Source organism: Bombina bombina, chromosome 6 (genome assembly GCF_027579735.1).
Source record: "Bombina bombina isolate aBomBom1 chromosome 6, aBomBom1.pri, whole genome shotgun sequence".
Taxonomy (NCBI): Eukaryota; Metazoa; Chordata; class Amphibia; order Anura; family Bombinatoridae; genus Bombina; species Bombina bombina.
Window position 1 is genome coordinate 1,101,352,224 of NC_069504.1, and position 19,152 is coordinate 1,101,371,375.

The following is a 19,152-nucleotide window of genomic DNA, read 5'->3' on the forward strand; positions in this document are numbered from 1 at the left end:
ACTGACTTACACATCTCTTTTAACATGATATACAGTTTCCTGTACTGTTAATGTCTGGGACCCAGTGTTTGGAGCACCTGACATAGACAATAACAAGTAAATGACTGTTTACGTTATTGATGAAACTGATAAAAACGTTTCATTGCTTTTATAGGTGTACCCCCCACCTGCACATACATGTGTACATATGGTTTACATTGTGCTGCGTATGAGTTTTGTGGATACAGCAGAGTACAGGAATTTGTGCCTCCTGCTTACAACAGAGGGGCCGGGAAATCACAAAAGAAAGACTTAATAAGAGTGACAGGAGATTTCTGTGTCATTTTCTGCTTTACAAACTCAGAGGGGCAGCAGTTAGTGAGAGACGAGGGCAGCAGTTAGTGAGAGGAAGAGAGAGGTAGCACTGTCATTCTGCAATGGGGACATCCAAAGAGACCCCTGTAGACAGAGACACAAAGAAAAAGGATGACAGTGTTTATCTCAGGAGGAAGATTACTCTGCTCAGAGCCATCTCTCTGACTGTTGGAACTATCATTGGAAGTGGCATTTTCATATCTCCAAAGGGGGTTCTAAAGAATTCTGGTAATATTGGTCTGTCCCTCATCATATGGGTGGCCTGCGGTGTCCTCTCAATGTTTGGTGAGTCTATTCGGAAAGAAAATCGTATTTAAAAGGACAGTAAAGTCATTTTATATGTTTGCATAGTATATAATACCAACGAAACAATTAAGTCTGTATCCAAAATGCATGTTTCAAAAGCATTTAACACTCTTATTTTATTAGAAAAATTAGAATTATTTTATGTTTCAGGGACACACCCCTTAAAAAGCCTATTGCGTATTTTAATCTTTAGCCTTGTGTGTTGTGACAAATTAAGGAAATATATAAATGATCACCTGCAGATATCAAGAAATCACTGTGAAGCATGTTGAAGGGTCAGGAATCAGAATTACAGGAATGCTTTTCATCCTCTCTGGGAGAAAAAAACAGTTTACAGAGGTGAATTAGAGAAAAAATAAATAATAATCGTATATTACAAATTTTATATTTTTAGTTTTATCTTCTTTTTACCAGTCACATTCATTGTCTGCTAATTAACCTAAATTAGAAATGAATCAACCGGTGATTCTTTGACTTCCAAGAACAATTAGAAAGTGATTTAGAATTCAAAAGTAAGATGACTTTTAAATGCAAAATAAATAAATAATCAGGAAAACAATATTGCAAATCTCTTTGACATAAACATTTATCAGCACAATTAATTATAGATCCTCTAAATGTCCATCTGTCTGTCTATCTATTTTAGTGGTGTGGTCTCTCAGGGGTCCCCTCGTAGAGCTTATTGTGCAGTACACAGGTGCATTATTTTATGAATCAGCTTCTTGTAAATACAATAAGGGCTAATGGAAGGAGAAATTTTCATTTCTAAAATTCATGGTAAACCACTTAAATTTATATCACAGAAACAAACATAAGCAGCCCAATAGAAAGCAGAAAGTCATACACGTTTTATTTAATGATCGCTTGAGTTTCTGTTGTTCTAAACAAAGTCAATTGATGACATTTGCATGATCATATTTTATTTCTTAATGTTTCAAAGATTAAAAGTGTGATTTGAGGTGTATTTAAACAGTTTAAAAAACAGGGAACGACTGTGTGTAACATGAACTGATATTGCAAAAATAAGAAATTCCCTAAAACACCAAGATATTCCATATGACTCAGCTCAAACTGGGATTTCTAGAGAGTAAACCTGTTGAATTTGGTAAAACCAAATATGTGCACATTGGTACTAACAACATATTGAGTAATAGTGCTAGTTATGGATCTCAATGCGAAGTATCTGACAGGTTTTTATAGTGAAAATTAGTTGGAAAATCATGCTTACTTATAGACTGTAATGGGTTAAATTTTGGAAACGGCTGGTCACTATTTGAAATTAAGTTCAAAGAGCTATTCTGACAAATAGAGCATGTGGTTAGTTCATGTCTTTCCCAACTACCTTTATTTGTTTTTTTGTTGTGCAAACTCCAGTCTGTAGAAGATTCATTTGCAAAAAAACTTCCATTGCTAAAAATATTATTTATACAGAATCACTACAGCTCATACATAGTTAATTCCTCTAATATCCACTTATCCCAATTAATAAAGCTTTCATTCCTTGTGAACGGCTGTACCAGGGCTCAAGTTTCACCTGTAACCTTTTATTATATGTTACGGCTGTACCAGGGCTCACATTTGTTATATTTGTTACGGCTGTACCAGGGCTAAAATTTAATCTGTGACCTTTTATTATAATGCAAACAATCATTAAACTTTTTCTCTAGTTCATCAAAATAATATAATCCAGGGCTCAAACCAGGGCTCAAAATTTCCACTAGCCCACTAGACATTGGCTAGTGAGTGAATGTTGGGTTACCTGCTACAAATACTATCTAAAGGAATATTATATAGCCATGAAAGGGCAAGGATATTATATCCTCTATGTCTGAAATACCTGTGTCTGAAATACGCTAGCACATATTAACATAACAGTTCGTCTATGGATGTGACAGAGGTACAGACATTCTTTTTTATGATCCCACTGCTGCTGTTGTCTATAAATCTCTATGCTGTTTCTTTAAATATTTTTAATAACGTTTTTTCGAAAAATTTCTTTTTTTTAAAAAATAAATAAATTTGATTTGTAATGTTTCTTTAAAGTCTTCTTTTTTATATATAAACTATTTTTTGTTATTGTTAAGTTAGCAATTCCATGTTTGTATTGAAACACGCTGACTTGGCCAGAAGTAACATAAAGATAGAGATAGGGACACTGCTAACTCATATGAGTGAAATATGTTTGTTAGGTCCTCCTTCATTGTTTATGTATGGTTGTGGTGTCTATGATAGGGATGGGCGAATGTTTCGCAACATTCGAAAATTGAAACGAATTTGAACACATTAGTTCGTTCTAATCGAATTTCGAATGTTTACATAACATTCTAACATTCGATTTTCGAATGTTCGGTTTCAAATTTTACGATTACATTAGAAAATATTCGTTTAGAAAAATTAGAATTTATATTTGTAATAGTATTTCTAATGCTTTCTTTAAATGTAATATTCAAATTATGCAATATTCTTTATAGAAACATTCAAATGATATATTTGTATCTATTATGTATCAATTTACTAGATTCCCTCCCTACCACATCAACGATTGAACTTCTGAATAGTATTTGTTAAATAGAATGTTAAATTCGAAATTTCGAATGTGGACATTCAATATAATTATAAACATTCGAATTCGAAAGTGACATTCGAAAACTGTAAATAGCATTCGATTATAGAATTTTTAAGAATATTCGTTCTTATCAACATTCAGATTTATAATTTGAATTTTGGTAATAACATTCATTCTAACATTCAAATTCGGAAATGTACACATTCGCCCATCCCTAGTCTATGATATGTACCAATCAGGATCAAGTATTGACCTATAAGAAGCACCCTGTGAATACACACCTTATTCTCCTTGACAAAAGACGGAGTCCCGAAACGCACGTCAGAGTATTTGTGATGCCATCACCTGCCATGCTCTGTGTCTGAAATGCTGCACATTAACAAAAAGAGATTCAGACTTTGGTGACATTGAGGTAGGAGACCGGAGAAACCGGTTACAGACGGAATTATTGATATATTGTTCGTATACTGTTGGATGTAGACTCACAGACACCACACACGCCACGGACCTCTCTGTGTGACAAAGACTCACGTATCTTTTTTACGCAAACGCTGCGGCTGCATAAGAGTGTACCAAGTGGGTTGATCAAGTGGTTGGGGTGAGCAAAGATTGAAACAGAAACAATTTGGGATTATGAATGTCTGTACCACTGTCACATCCATAGACGAACTGTTATGTTAATATATGCTAGCATATTTCAGACACAGGTGCTACAGATTTCAGCCATACATGTACCCCTATGGAGTGAGACTGCAATTTAAAAATGTATGCAATTTATACGTCTACACAGTGATTTCCCTTAAAGATATTGGGACAGTTTATCATTATAAAACCAGTAATTAAGTGGAGAATTGGACAATGAAAGAGATATCTGATTTTAAAGTCCTTTAGATTACACTATTTCTCACACACTGGGACTGTGTTATTTAAGAGACTTTTCAATAAGGGTACTATTACTCCATTACAGAATCATCTGGATATAACAAAGACTGTGAATCATTATTGGGTATTTTTTGTGCAGGTATTGCTGATCATTCCTCCCTTGGGACGCCTTGGGGGTTGTACAATTATAAATAAAATTCTCTTTATTTTTTTATTTTTACCAAAAATATTTTTGGTGTTGAGCTTTTGGTAATTTTTTGAGCAGTGTGATGTTTGGTGGATGGGTTAGTGTGAACAGGAGTGTGTGAATGAGTTTAGCCCCACATATGATGTTAATGCTGTCTAAAGTTGCTCTTTGAATAAAATTATTCTAAGACTCAAGTGCTGGGATTTTTTTGTACTATATATATGTGTGTGTGTTATGGGTAAAGTAAGAAATCCAGGTAATCCTAGGATTAACCAGGTAAAATGGACATTACCCAAGTGGCTGTGGGTAAAGCCCAATGAACTGTAATTCCCCCATCTACACTATTTCTTTTGCCTCCGCCTCCACCGATCCTCTGGTATCCAGCCCAAGTGAACCTTGGGGAATGAGGTTTACAAGGGGGGCAAAAAAATAGTGAAGATGGGGGAATGGCAGTGCATACTATATATGTTTGATGCAGTGACTCCACACTCTGAGGGGATTTATGATCATGGGCTGTACCCAATATCTGACTTTACCCATAACATATATATATATTGTTACAAACATGTTTGCAAACATTGCTGTCATAAATATCCATTTATCATGTGGTGCAGGCTGGCTCATACAAATATGCAGATTGCAAGTTAAGAAGCTATAGTCATCCAGGATAATTAACAAGTTCTGCTCTTGCATGATTAGTTGAGCTAGAGTAGGCGGTGGGGTCGCAAAAGCATTTGCTTATGCAATATTACATTAGAGAAGCATATGCTGGTTAATAAAGTCCCACTAGGTTTAGCTTTCAACAAACAATACCAAGAGTACAAAGCAAATTTGATGATAAAGTAAATTAGAACTTTGTTTAAAATTGCATGCCCTATCTGAATCATAAAGTGATTGTAAAGATGAATGGATAAGTGCCCGGTAACTAAAGATAATCCTAAAAACAGGGGCACTTTCATTCATTAAACTTTACAATAACGCTTATTTTTAAAAATACCTTTGCATTATGGAAAACATAAAGCCGACCCTCCGCCCGCATCTCCTGCTTTCTTTAGCAGATAGATGACGATCTGGCTTCCTCCAATCGTTGCGTATTGCGTGCCTCACAAGCTGGACATCAAAGGGGACACCCAACGATTCAGATCGTCATCTATCTGCTAAAGAAAGCAGGAGATGCGGCCGGAGGATCAGCGTTATGTTTACCATAACGCAAAGGTATTTTAAAAAATAAGCGTTATTGTAAATTTTAATGAATGAAAGTGCCCCTGTTTTTAAGATTATCTTTAGTTACCGGGCACTTATTCATTCATCTTTACAATCACTTTAAACTTTTCTGATTCAGATAGGGCATGCAATTTTAAAACAAAGTTCTAATTTACTTTTTTTTAAAGTGTTAGTTACCGGGCACTTATTAATTAAACTTTACAAAACTTAAATTTTTACTAGACTGTCCCTTTAACTTGAAACAGCCATTTTTTTTCCTTTTCTCCAATTGTTGTTATTTACTTTCAGAAAGAAAAGTTTGGCTTTATCAATAGCTTTTCCAAATAAAATCCCAATAGAGTTTTTGTTTTTCTCTTTCAGGTCAGACAGCTGTCACTGGCTGGGATAGATTTTGGTTTGCCAAATATGTTATAACAACTTAGTTATTTTTAAACAGGGGAGGAATATTATAGTTTAATTTTGGGATTGTCCAAGCCAACATCCAAGGGCCACAGTGCTGTCCTCACATCTGGCCCTGCACATAATTGTATCAAACAATGGAATTCTGCAAAACATTTTCAGACTAAGTTTTGTCCCAAGCAGAACCTTGTTATGTGAATTTATAATGATTAAAATCCCATGTCACTGCAAAAACTTACTCTCTCCTCTTTTGCAACACACAGAGGGTCCTCGTCTACACAACTTATCAATGTGAAAGTGAATGTACAGACTGGCTTGTAGCTGGGTAATAAAAATGGCCTTTGTCTAAAAATTCCATATCTTTTTTCTTTCACTACACTCACAAATGATTGGTTACATTTTAACCACACACAGTCTTTTCCATAGGAAAGCATAGCTTCCTCCTGGTTGCTTGTAATGAGTAAATGTAAGATGTAAATAAAGCAACTTCCAATGTAACCACTTGATCTGGGATTTCTCTAGTTCCCCCTAGCTCCCAATGCCAGTGGGTTTAGACTCTAGTTCCCCATCACAATAGCCCCAACTACAATCTACCAAAATATTTGAATAAGGGCTCAATGATCTAAAGGTCTCTGGGCTGCCATGATTATTAGAGAATGATCCCCAGTCCTTCTATTTCCCTGGTATAATTATCTAAAGCTTACAGTAGTTTTTCTTTTCAGAAGTGTTTTTTATCTGATACTGGCCATGTTCGGCAAGCGCTCAGAGCTAGCGCCAGCCATTCTGCTTCAGCGAGGACGTGGCACTAGGAGACGTCACAAGTGAGGGAGCTTAGAAAAAACATTTGCATGCGCAAAGGGATTTGCTGCACAATAATGGTACTCAACTATAATTTATATGTGTGACGCTTCTATTTGCATGCAATATTTCGAATACATTTTAAGTATTAGAAATATTGCATGCAAATAGAAACATCTCACATATGAATTATATATATGTACTCCATTATTGCGCAGCAGATCCCTTTGCGCATTTGAACATTTATTGTGACGAACCAAGGTTATCCAACCCTGCGCCAGTCACTTATTTGGCATAGAAAGGGTTATCAGACCCCTTCTACTCTCACTAATAGGTCACAATCTAGCCACACCAGACCAGCTTGTGATTTAGTTCAATGGGTGCAAGGGTTAACAACACTCTCCAGTCTATACTAGACGTAAAAGAAATGCCCCCAAAACTCCCCTTTAATGCCACCCACACTAAACTAACTACAATATCTCAGCTGCCCCCACTTAAAATGTATTAAAGGGAAAATCCTAAGGAAAAACTCAGACTTACACATTAACTCTCTGAGTACAATTTAGCATAAAAATAACCTAAATTATACAGTTCTAATATTCCAGTCTCTTTCAGTAACATGATTCAATTATTAGACAAAGGCCAAACTTAATAAAGGAATGATTTATTATGCCAAAAAATATTATGCACAATGCATTATTAATAAAAGGTTGTTACAAATAAAATTACACATTAGCAAACAGTTATTTAAAATCAAAAGGGAGAAAAACAGATTGAATACTTTCCTAGTCTCAAGATCTGTGCCAAGGGCTGGCATGAAACAATGGTCCTTACTCTGTAGAACAGCTTGTAAGAATGACAATCTTATAGTTAAAAAATGTGATTATTATACCTTTTTTCCATAGATCAGGTTGCCTGACCACACCCTCCTGGGTGGGCTAAGAAAACCCCTGTCTTTATGACCCTCAATAAATTAAGTTTTTGCCTGAAATTATAGAACCCATTATAATTTCTGATAGGCAACGCTATTTTCAGATATACTGACCGGTAATCTCTTGGTTTCATTGGGAGAATCAAGTTGATACCAGATATGACAGATTTCCCTTCATTTAATGTCATAACAGTTTTAAACACATATATAAATAATACCCATGTCCCTTTATTGACCTCCTCAGGATATGTGACTGAGGCCCGGTTTTCTATCATGTATTCTACTGACAGTCTAAGCCATAAAACTCTATCCTGTGTATCTCTGGAACTAAAAGCTTGAGTGGCTTTATGAATTATTGTATACACAATAACATCTGGAGGAGTGAGCATTAGAAACTTTTTATGAGGCTCCTGGCACTTCAAAGAAAACACAAACAAACCCAGTACACAGCTATTTTTAAAAAAACAAACAACTGTTCTTAGTTCACAACTAAACAGAATTAACCCCTTAGCAGCTACATCCTGAGATATTTGTGACACCTACCCCAATAAGAGATGCAAAAGGGGGTGGCTACAAGCCACTCCCAATGCATATCAAAGGGATCATCCCCTTGCAGTGAGCACACTATTGCCAGACCGGTTGCACATCATGAGGCCTTCCATTTAAAAATGACACACTAGTTGCTCTACCCAGCTAATATATTGCAGGGCCCCTCCCATGCAGCCTGTAGTTTGTTCTGTCTCATGGGCGTGAGAACAAGAACATTTTGAACCATTTCATACACTCCCTCTCTGGCAGTAGAATCCTGCAACTGTTTTTGTGGGAATATGGCATCTCTGGGTTTTGCAGGTACCTTCCCCAATAAGGCTTGCATCTTATCCCTGAATAACACATCATTCCCTGTTACAGAGGTGCCTGTGAAGCCTAGGGTCTTGCTACCTATGGTGTGCTCTTTGAACATATTGTGTGCTGTCAGTTGCTGCTTAACTACCCAGGGCTCTTGCCCTCCCACTGGAGTAGAATTCCTGTACTCCTGCACTCTGTTATGGTTGGTAGGGGGTTGACTAGCTGCCCCCTCTTCTCCACTGTGGGTCCTAGCTGCTGAGCCTGCTGGGGACCCTGATGCTGCACACCTCTCAGTGTATTTGCTGAATGGCACTGTGGGGCGGTGTAAATACACTTCTCTGTACCCCCCCCCTGTGTCTGCAGTCTGTGTCAGTCTCTGTCCCCTAGTATGTGCAGTCTGTTTATAGGTCACAGCTGAGGTTACCTGAGGTTACTGGGGTCTCTGTCACCCACAATCCTTCACACTCACTCTGGGGGTCCCTCAAAGAGTATCCTGTACCCTCCTCCACCAAACACTCTGGATTATGTGGCTCTGCTGCTTCTGTTATAGAGGGGGCTACATTCCCCCCGCTCTCTCTCACAGTCAGTCTCACTTCCTTCTATAGTATCCACTGATTCAATCACAGACAAACACTCACCACTCATCTGCCTCCTCTCACAAACAGTTTCTCCCTGTACAGTTAAACTCAGTTCAGGCACAGACAGACCCACACAGTCTATCTTCCTTTCTCCCCCATCAGTCTCTCCTCGTACAGGTTCACATCTCAGCACAGACACCCCCAGTTCAGGCACAGCACTTTGCACACATGCACTCTGTCCTCTCTCCTGGTCATAATGTCTCTGAGCATTTTCACACGCAGCCCTTTTCACATAAGGGTCTACAACAGACAGACACTCACCACTCATCTGCCTCCTCTCACCAACAGTTTCTCCCTGTACAGTTAAACTCGGTTCAGGCACAGACAGACCCACACAGTCTATCTGCCTTTCTCCCCCTTCAGTCTCTCCTCGTACAGGTTCACATCTCAGCAACGACACCCCCAGTTCAGGCACAGCACTTTGCACCCATGCACTTTGTCCTCTCTCCTGGTCATAATGTCTCTGAGTATTTTCACACACAGCCCTTTTCACATAAGGGTCTACAACTAATGTCCCTAGGTCCCATGTAGCATTGTCAGGCACATAAAGAGATAACAATCTACCCAAATCAGTACCCAGTAAAACATCATTAGGAATATTTTCAGATACCCCCACATTTCTTAAACCTCTCCCTGCTCCCCAATCAAGATATACACGTGCCATAGGCACTGCAAGTTTCATTCCCCCAATCCCTTTAACTGCTACAGTCCTGCCAGGAATAATGTCCTGAGAGCGCACCAGCGCTGGACGTACAAGAGTCACGGCTGCGTCTGTGTCCCTAAGCCCAAGTGTTACCTTAGTTCCAACGAGCACAGGTTGCAAGTTCTCCTGGTTGCTTTCCTCTGGACGTTTAACAAATAAAACAGATGCCGGTACTTCTGAGGGATTACCCCCCTCCAGTGGATTGCACCAAGTTAATCCTCTCTGGGCAAGTGGAGCTGATGCGGCCCACTTTGTTGCAAGCAAAACACCTGCGGGTATCCCCCTGCCCAGATGCAGCACTCGCCCCTCCTTTCCCAGAGGGAACAGACACATGAAACAAAGGCACACCAGGTTTTGTGAAGGGGGGTCGTGCAGCAGCTCCTTTCCAGGTGGATCCCCCCTTAGAAAATGATTTTCTCCCATTCCCTGGTGACCTGTTGGCTGTGTAAAAATCAGCCAGCTCACCAGCTTCCAAGGCTGTTATGGGTTTACGGTCCAAAACCCATTCTTGAACTTCTGCTGGGCACAGCTGCATAAATTGCTCCTTCACGATCAAATCTTCCAGCTCTTCTATAGTGGCAACCTTTAGCCCTCTGACCCACTGTTTAAAGGCTGTCATCAAGTTCCCAACAGCTGCAGTATAGCTCTCAGACGTACCTTTCTGCAGAGAATGGAATTTCTTCCTGTACACCTCAGGAGTAAGATTATATCTCCTCTGTAGTGCAGCTTTAATGGAATCGTAGTCCTGATCAAACTCTGGGGGTAGTTCAGCAAAAGCCTCCAGTGCAGGACCTTTCAGGACAGGGGGTAAGGTACTTGGCCCACTGCTCCCTTGGCAGCTGGAACTGTCTGCAAACTTTCTCAAAGCTACGCAGGAATACATCCACATCTCCATCTTTCTCCAGAGTGGGAAAATTCTCTGCACGCACTCTGGGAACAGGTGGGTCTCTAGGTTCACTAACAACAGGTGAGACCATACCTCTCTCCAACCGTACAAGCTGTAGCTGATACTCTCTCTCAGCCTGTCGTTCAGCAGCCTGTCTTTCAGCTGCCAGAGACTCTCTCTCAGCTTCCCTAGCTGCCTGTCTCTCAGCTGCTTCTGCAGCCGCCTGTCTCTCAGCTGCTTCCACAGCAGCCTGTCTTTCAGCTGCTTCCACAGCTGCCTGTCTCTCAGCTGCTTCCACAGCAGCCTGTCTCTCATAAAATATTGTAATCAGTTCCATGCGCAAACTTGCATCCACTGAGCCCATATGTTTAAAAAGTTTGCAAATAACAGTCCAATGAATCCCCAGATCCTGATGAATCACTGCCCACAGCTGCAGACATCTCTCCTGAGACTTCAACAGGTGTGGTTTGACTGTTATCATATTCAAAAAGAGCTTGTATTAGTCCATCTTTATTCTTTCCACGGGTTGGAATATCACGCTCCTGGCATAAAAGTGCCAACACTTCTTTAATCTGCTCCTTATACGTCTCCATAGTAAAGATAAAAATAGAAAAGAAAAACAGAGAATAGGGAAGGGGACTGTTTGCAATGTGTGACTATATAATGCACTGAGTTTTAGCCTTTGGAAATTGTAAGAAACAATTTCTTTTAGTACTGGGATTTTCACACTAGCAAATCCACAAGCACTAAAATATAATAAAAAAAATATCTACACTGCTGCCCACCAATTTGTGATGAACCAAGGTTATCCAACCCTGCGCCAGTCACTTATTTGGCATAGAAAGGGTTATCAGACCCCTTCTACTCTCACTAATAGGTCACAATCTAGCCACACAAGACCAGCTTGTGATTTAGTTCAGTGGGTGCAAGGGTTAACAACACTCTCCAGTCTATGCTAGACATAAAAGAAATGCCCCCCAAACTCCCCTTTAATGCCACCCACACTAAACTAACTACAATATCTCAGCTGCCACCACTTAAAATTTATTAAAGGGAAAATCCTAAGGAAAAACCCAGACTTACACATTAACTCTCTGAGTACAATTTAGCATAAAAATAACCTAAATTATACAGTTCTAATATTCCAGTCTCTTTCAGTAACATGGTTCAATTATCAGACAAAGGCCAAACTTAATATATTATAAATATTATGCACAATGCATTATTAATAAAAGGTTGTTTTAAATAAAATTACACTTTAGTAAACAGTTATTAAAAATAAAAAGGGAGAAAAACAGATTGAATACTTTCCTAGTCTCAAGATCTGTGCCAGGGGCTGGCATGAAACGATGGTCCTTACTCTGTAGAACAGCTCCCCTTGTAAGAATGACAACCTTATAGTTAAAAAATAAGATTCTTATACCTATTTTCCATAGATCAGGTTGCCTGACCACACCCTCCTGGGCAGGCTAAGAAACCCCCCTGTCTTTATGAACTTCAATAAACTAAGTTTTTGCCTGAAATTATAGAACCCATTATAATTTCTGAGAGGTAACTCTATTTTCAGATATACTGACCGGTAATCTCTTGGCTTCATTGGGAGAATCAATTTGATACCAGATATGACAGATTTCCCTTCATTTAATGTCATAACAGTTTTAAACACATATATACATAATACCCATGACCCTTTATTGACCTCCTCAGGATATGTGACTGAGGCCCTGTTTTCTATCATGTATTCTACTGACAGTCTAAGCCATAAAACTCTATCCTGTGTATCTCTGGAACTAAAAGCTTGAGTGGCTTTATGACACAATGTATACACAATAACATCTGGAGGAGTGAGCCTTAGAAACTTTTTATGAGGCTCCTGGCACTTCAAAGAAAACACAAACAAACCCAGTACACAGCTATTTTTAAAAAACAAACAACTGTTCTTAGTTCACAACTAAACAGAATTGACCCCTTAGCAGCTACATCCTGAGATATTCGTGACATTTATTATTAGCTCCCTCACTTGTTAAAGAATTATTAAATTATTTATTACCACATTTATATATATATTATTATAAACATGGCAGCCTCCACGAGCAAACAGAATACACAAAGGAGGGCACTCAAAGCGGAGTGAAATAAGTGATCAATAAAAGTGACACAAATCAAAAATATATGTATATACAAATGAACATATATAAGTGTATATTTACACACACATATACAATGGTGTAAGTGTATATTTACACACACATACAATGGTGTAAAAATAATAGTGTAAAAAACAAAATTTATGCTTACCTGATAAATTTCTTTCTTTTGCGATGTACCGAGTCCACGGATTCATCCTTACTTGTGGGATATTATCCTTCCTAACAGGAAGTGGCAAAGAGAGCACCACAGCAGAGCTGTCTATATAGCTCCCCCCTTAACTCCACCCCCCAGTCATTCAACCGAAGGCCAAGGAAGAAAAAGGAGAAACTATAAGGTGCAGAGGTGACTGAAGTTTTCAACAAAAAATACCATCTGTCTTGAATAGACAGGGCGGGCCGTGGACTCAGTACATCGCAAAAGAAAGAAATTTATCAGGTAAGCATAAATTTTGTTTTCTTTTGCATGATGTACCGAGTCCTTGGATTCATCCTTACTTGTGGGATACCAATACCAAAGCTTTAGGACACGGATGAAGGGAGGGACAAGACAGGAACCTAAATGGAAGGCACCACTGCTTGCAAAACCTTTCTCCCAAAAATAGCCTCTGAAGAAGCAAAAGTATAAAATTTGTAAAATTTTGAAAAGGTATGGAGCGAAGACCAAGTCGCAGCCTTACAAATCTGTTCAACAGAAGCATAATTTTTTTTTTTTTTTTTTTTTAAAGTAATTTTTATTGAGGTATTCAGAACATACAGAAACAAAATCAGATATTACTCATGGCAACACGCCTATAGACATACAGCAAGATTCATACATATAATACACATAGGCATGCCTTAGAAACTTTGAACAGCAGGAGATTCTCAACAGGAGAATATGCACAGGGCCACGTATGGTACCTCATTTTATGTATAAACATGCTAGCTTGGACAAGTCAAAAATAACTCAATAATTATAGATTCTGAGACCTGGTATTTACAGAAGGGTTTTGAACAAGAACATGTAGGTCCTTATGAGTCCACATCATTTTCCATCAGATATTATAGGGAACATCCCTCTAAAATATAAAAAAGGGCACATACCCCATTAAAGGGATAAGTGGTGAGGATTACAGTGAGAGGGCGTTAAGTTTAGTTTCTCCAAATATCCTTAAGGTTACTATAGGCTTGTGCCAAGCCTCAAGTTACGAAAAATAATTATGTAAAGTACTAAAACCTGCTAGCAAGTGCATAAAAAATATAACATCACTGGTTTCATACAGTTACATCAGAACATTCAAACAACAAGAAAATTAATATTATAGATTGCATGTATATTGTTCTAAAAAGCATTAGTATTAGTTGTATAGACCATTTTAAAGCCTCTGAGATGTGCTAGTTCTATTATACGCAGAACTTAGAGAAGAATGGCAAAACTATAACATTTTCTAAATGCCATCCTGAAGAAAACAAACATAAATAAAATTCCTTACTGGATCTTACTGATCCTCATAGGGTGATAAAACATTGCTATATAGGTATCTCCACCTTAAAGTCTCCCCATACTGCATATATTTTGCTACTAACCCATATGGATTACTGATTTTCTATTAGGAGGTTATATCAGGACCAATATTTATATCAGGGCCTATGTCTATGTTCAGCTCCCAGTTGTAGGATGACCTAGATATTTTAACCCTAGAGGAGAATATATAGATTGCTCTAGACACTATTGCAGGGGGACACTTATCCATATGAACCAACAGAACATAAGGACATAAGTAGAACCTCTTAGAGCCCTTTGAACCCATAGTAAATATAGGATAACGGTGGCTAAGAAGTATGGGTTGCCCCCCTCCTTAACACAAAGAAGTCTATTTACATATCAGTGAGAGCACATTGTACATTGTATATTAACGGAGCAGGGTTAAAGAGACATGAAACACCACATAGTCCCACATCCCTGATTTGTCAAGTAAGTGAGGGTAAAATAACTGCACAAAGCACATCAGACCAAAAAGTCGTCATTAGTCCCAATAGGAGAAACACATTGACCATCTATAATTAGCTCTTATTCAGGGCCAGCCCGGGTACCTAGTGTTAACCCACTGTCCCTTTTATGGCAGGAGCTATGTCCAGTCACCCAATACCGGTCCGGGAGGCACACTGTACACTTGGATCGTGACCTCTTGTGAGCAGCCAGGAAACTACTCCTTCAAGCAGTATCAGATAGACGGGCGGTGAGTACATAATCCACCCGCCTCCTTCGTTCGGCACCCAAATTCTTGTGTCCGGTGAACAGAAATGTCCCGGAACCAGCAGCTCAAGTGTAGCATTCAGGCCTTCCCCTGTTATCAGCTCTGCTTGCACCCCGCCTCGGTCCCACCCTAAAGAGCCGGAGAAGCATCATTTTTAAAAGTGTGGAAGCTACCGCTCTAGTAGAATGAGCTGTGATCCTTTCAGGAGGCTGCTGTCCAACAGTCTCATAAGCCAAACGGATGATGCTTTTCAGCCAAAAGGAAAGAGAAGTCGCTGTAGCCTTTTGACCCCTACGCTTTCCAGAATAGACAACAAACAATGAAGATGTTTTACGAAAATCTTTGGTTGCCTGCAAATAAAATTTCAAAGCACGAACCACGTCCAAGTTGTGCAACACACATTCTTTCTTAGAAGAAGGATTAGGACACAGAGAAGGAACAACAATTTCCTGATTGATATTCCTGTTAGTAACAACCTTAGGTAAGAACCCAGGCTTGGTACGCAAAACCACCTTATCAACATGGAAAACAAGATAAGGCGAGTCACATTGTAATGCAGATAATTCAGAAACTCTTCAAGCTGAAGAGTTAGCAACTAGGAACAAAACTTTCCAAGATAAAAGCTTAATATCTATGGAATGCATGGGTTCAAACGGAACCCCCTGAAGAACTTTAAGAACTAAATTAGACTCCATGGCAGAGCAACAGATTTAAATACAGGCTTAATTCTAGCTAAAGCCTGGCAAAAAGCCTGAACGTCTGGAACATCTGCCAGACGCTTGTGCAACAGAATAGACAGAGCAGATATCTGTTCTTTTAGGGAACTAGCTGACAATCCTTTCTCCAATCCCTCTTGGAGAGAAGACAAAATCCTAGGAATCCTGATTTTACTCCAGGAGTAGCCTTTGGATTCGCACCAAAAAAGATATTTATGCCATATCTTATGATAGATTTTCCTGGTAACAGGCTTTCGAGCCTGAATCAAGGTATCTATGACCGACTCGGAGAAACCCGCTTTGATAGAATCAAGCGCTCAATCTCCAAGCAGTCAGTTGCAGAGAAATTAGATTTGGATGCTTGAATGGACCTTGAATCAGAAGGTCATGTCTCAGTGGCAGAGACCATGGTGGAAGAGATAACATGTCCACCAGGTCTGCATACCAAGTCCTGCGTGGCCACGCAGGCGCTATCAAAATCACTGATGCTCTCTCCTGTTTGATTCTGGCAATCAGACGTGGAAGGAGAGGGAAAGGTGGAAACACATAAGCCAGGTTGAACGACCAGGGTACTGCTAGAGCATCTATCAGTACTGCCTGAGGATCCCTTGACCTGGATCCTTAACGAGGAAGTTTGGCGTTCTGATGAGATGCCATCAGATCCAATTCTGGTCTGCCTCATAGCGGAACCAGTTGAGCAAACACCTCCGGATGGAGTTCCCACTCCCCCGGATGAAAAGTCGGACGACTTAGAAAATCTGTCTCCCAGTTCTCTACCCCTGGGATATAGATAGCTGACAGATGGCAAGAGTGCCCTAAATAAGCCAAATGCACCCTCAAACAAATGTCCCATCAGAATAAAAAAACGTTACTCCCAGAAGCACACAAACGTTTGCCCACTATTTCATATACAAACTGAGTGCCCAAAAATTTAACCCTTTATGCAAGCTAGTAATGCCTCTTATAACACTAGGATTACTGTTTCCCCTTCCCCTAATGGGGATACTGTCAGCCTTTCTGTAGTTAACACAGTCTCTGCAGAAAAAAATGACTGAACATACCTCATTGCTGTATAGCAAGAAACCATTCCTCACACTGAAGTTTTCCTGTACTCCTCAGCTTCTGTGGGAACAGCAGTGGACCTTAGTTACAAATGCTAAGATCATCATCCTCCAGGCAGAAATCTTCATCTATGTCCTGCCTGAGAGTAAACAGTACAACACCGGTACCATTTAAAAATAACAAACTCTTGATTGAAGATAAAATAAAACTAACATTTTAACACCTTTCACTTTACCCTTCCTGCTTAGAGCCGGCAAAGAGAATGACTGGGGGGTGGAGTTAAGGGGGGAGCTATATAGACAGCTCTGCTGTGGTTCTCTCTTTGCCACTTCCTGTTAGGAAGGATAATATCCCACAAGTAAGGATGAATCCGTGGACTCGTACATCATGCAAAAGAAATAGTAATAACAAACCTAATTTAAGGTGATCAATAATTAAATCAAATGTAGATATACAAATAAGTATTTAATAATTTATAGATTGAATATCCAAAAAACATCCAAAAGACAATATGGTAAGCATTCAGTAAACTAAAGAGTACATATATGGATACAGTTTTAAACCTAAAAGAAAATAAAAAGTAGAATGTAATAAAATACAAATCCTGACAGTTTAGATTCGCCACTGGCAAAAGAAAAAATATATGTTATAAATTTGAGCAAGCCTAATAAACCTGGTTATTATAAATAAGAGTCAGCCTTAAAATATATCGGGACGTCTCCCAGATATAACACCTATTATAAGTCCAAAACAATTGATAATTCAAGTTAAAAGGTGGTAACAAATAATTTAATTGTGTTTATGAAGTGTCAGTTTGGGCTTCAAGCTTGGTAGAAAGCCACTATTAATCTGTATAAATCTGGAGCGATAATTAGTACTAACTTTCCCAATATTTTCAATAGTAGGGTGGAGGAAGAGGTATCTTATATGCACAGTTCTTTCTCGGACACTTTGATCAGGCCCTGCTCTCGCTGTAAGTGTTCTCTCTGCGGAGATCCTGACATCATACATCGCTGGATCTGGATCAGCTGTGAAATCCTCTGCTGGTCTGTGAATACCTGCACTTAGTGCGTTTGCACGCAGGCTGGAGGAGGGACATCCAATTCTCTTGGACTACAATCCAGACCGTAGTGACAAATAGCAACAAGTCCAGTATCGAGTTTGGCCAAACTCTAACTTGGAAATAGTAAATTTCACTGGGATGGATGGTTCAGTTCAGTTCAGACTGGCAGTGTTTTCTACTCGTTTCACCCGCAATCTTGATAAAGCCCCAGTTGCGGGTGAAACACATAGAAAACACTGCCAGTCTGAACTGAACTGAACCATCTATACCAGTGATTCACTATTTCCAAGTTAGAGTTATATATATATATATAGAAATGCTGGGACTTGCGTTATCAGAGCGCTGAGGGAACGCCCATCGCTGAGCTTTGAAGTCTTCACAAAATGCTCCAAGCGAGCTCTGAAACACTTGGATCTCTTGCCGAACGCGGCTACTGTGGTACTGTGGTCTTCTCTTACTGAAGTTTAGCGGTGTGAGGTCAGGTGTCAAGTAAGGGAATAGTAAGGGCATTTCTAACATGTTTAATTTCCCTCATGTATATACTGAGGCTTTGCTTAGCAGGGGCTTAACACATAAGGCTCTTCATGTGCTGGGACTGGAATTCACAGAACATACAACATACAACATAGAACATACAAAAAATACAAATATACTGGAGCATTTCTATGTCTACTGCCCACAATCACTGCAGTGGCAAAGATAAAAACATGCTCATAAAATGTCATCCACTTGTGATACTTTCAATAGTGTCTTAACAAGTCCTCAACATAGCTACATATATTATTCTCAGCAGCGCTATTGAGGTTATATCACTGTCTAATTTCAGCCTGTGTAACTTATATATAAACTAGGATGCTTTGTGGTGTCCTGCTATACAGATGCTAAACGGTTAATAATTTAACCCTTGCAGGCTTGCAGGCTTATTTTGTTACATAGTAACATAGCAGATGAGGCTGAAAGACAGAAGTCCACTGAGTTCAACCTATACAGATCCTACCTCATTTTAATAATGTGATAGGGGTTATGTTCCTCATTAAAATATACATAACCATTGTGTCCACCTCATGAAACCATCCTTATCTTTCCAATACTCACCCATCTCTCTAAACAAATACAAAACTCATCACTCATTTTATGGTACCCTTTACCACACCCTTTATGGAAGTGTAAAACAGATAGAACCATGATAGAAAATGGGTAAAAC

The 19,152-nt window shown here is 39.2% G+C and overlaps 1 protein-coding gene across 1 annotated transcript in view; it reads left to right on the forward strand.

Annotated features, from left to right (window-relative positions):
- The first annotated feature begins 283 nt into the window (after positions 1-283).
- LOC128664237 (cystine/glutamate transporter) overlaps positions 284-19,152 on the forward strand; it is a 170,310-nt gene continuing 151,441 nt past the window's right edge. Inside the window, exon 1 of the mRNA XM_053719028.1 lies at positions 284-639. Within this exon, the coding sequence (XP_053575003.1) occupies positions 417-639 (223 nt within the window). The 5' untranslated portion in view covers positions 284-416. The remainder of the gene's footprint in view (positions 640-19,152) is intronic.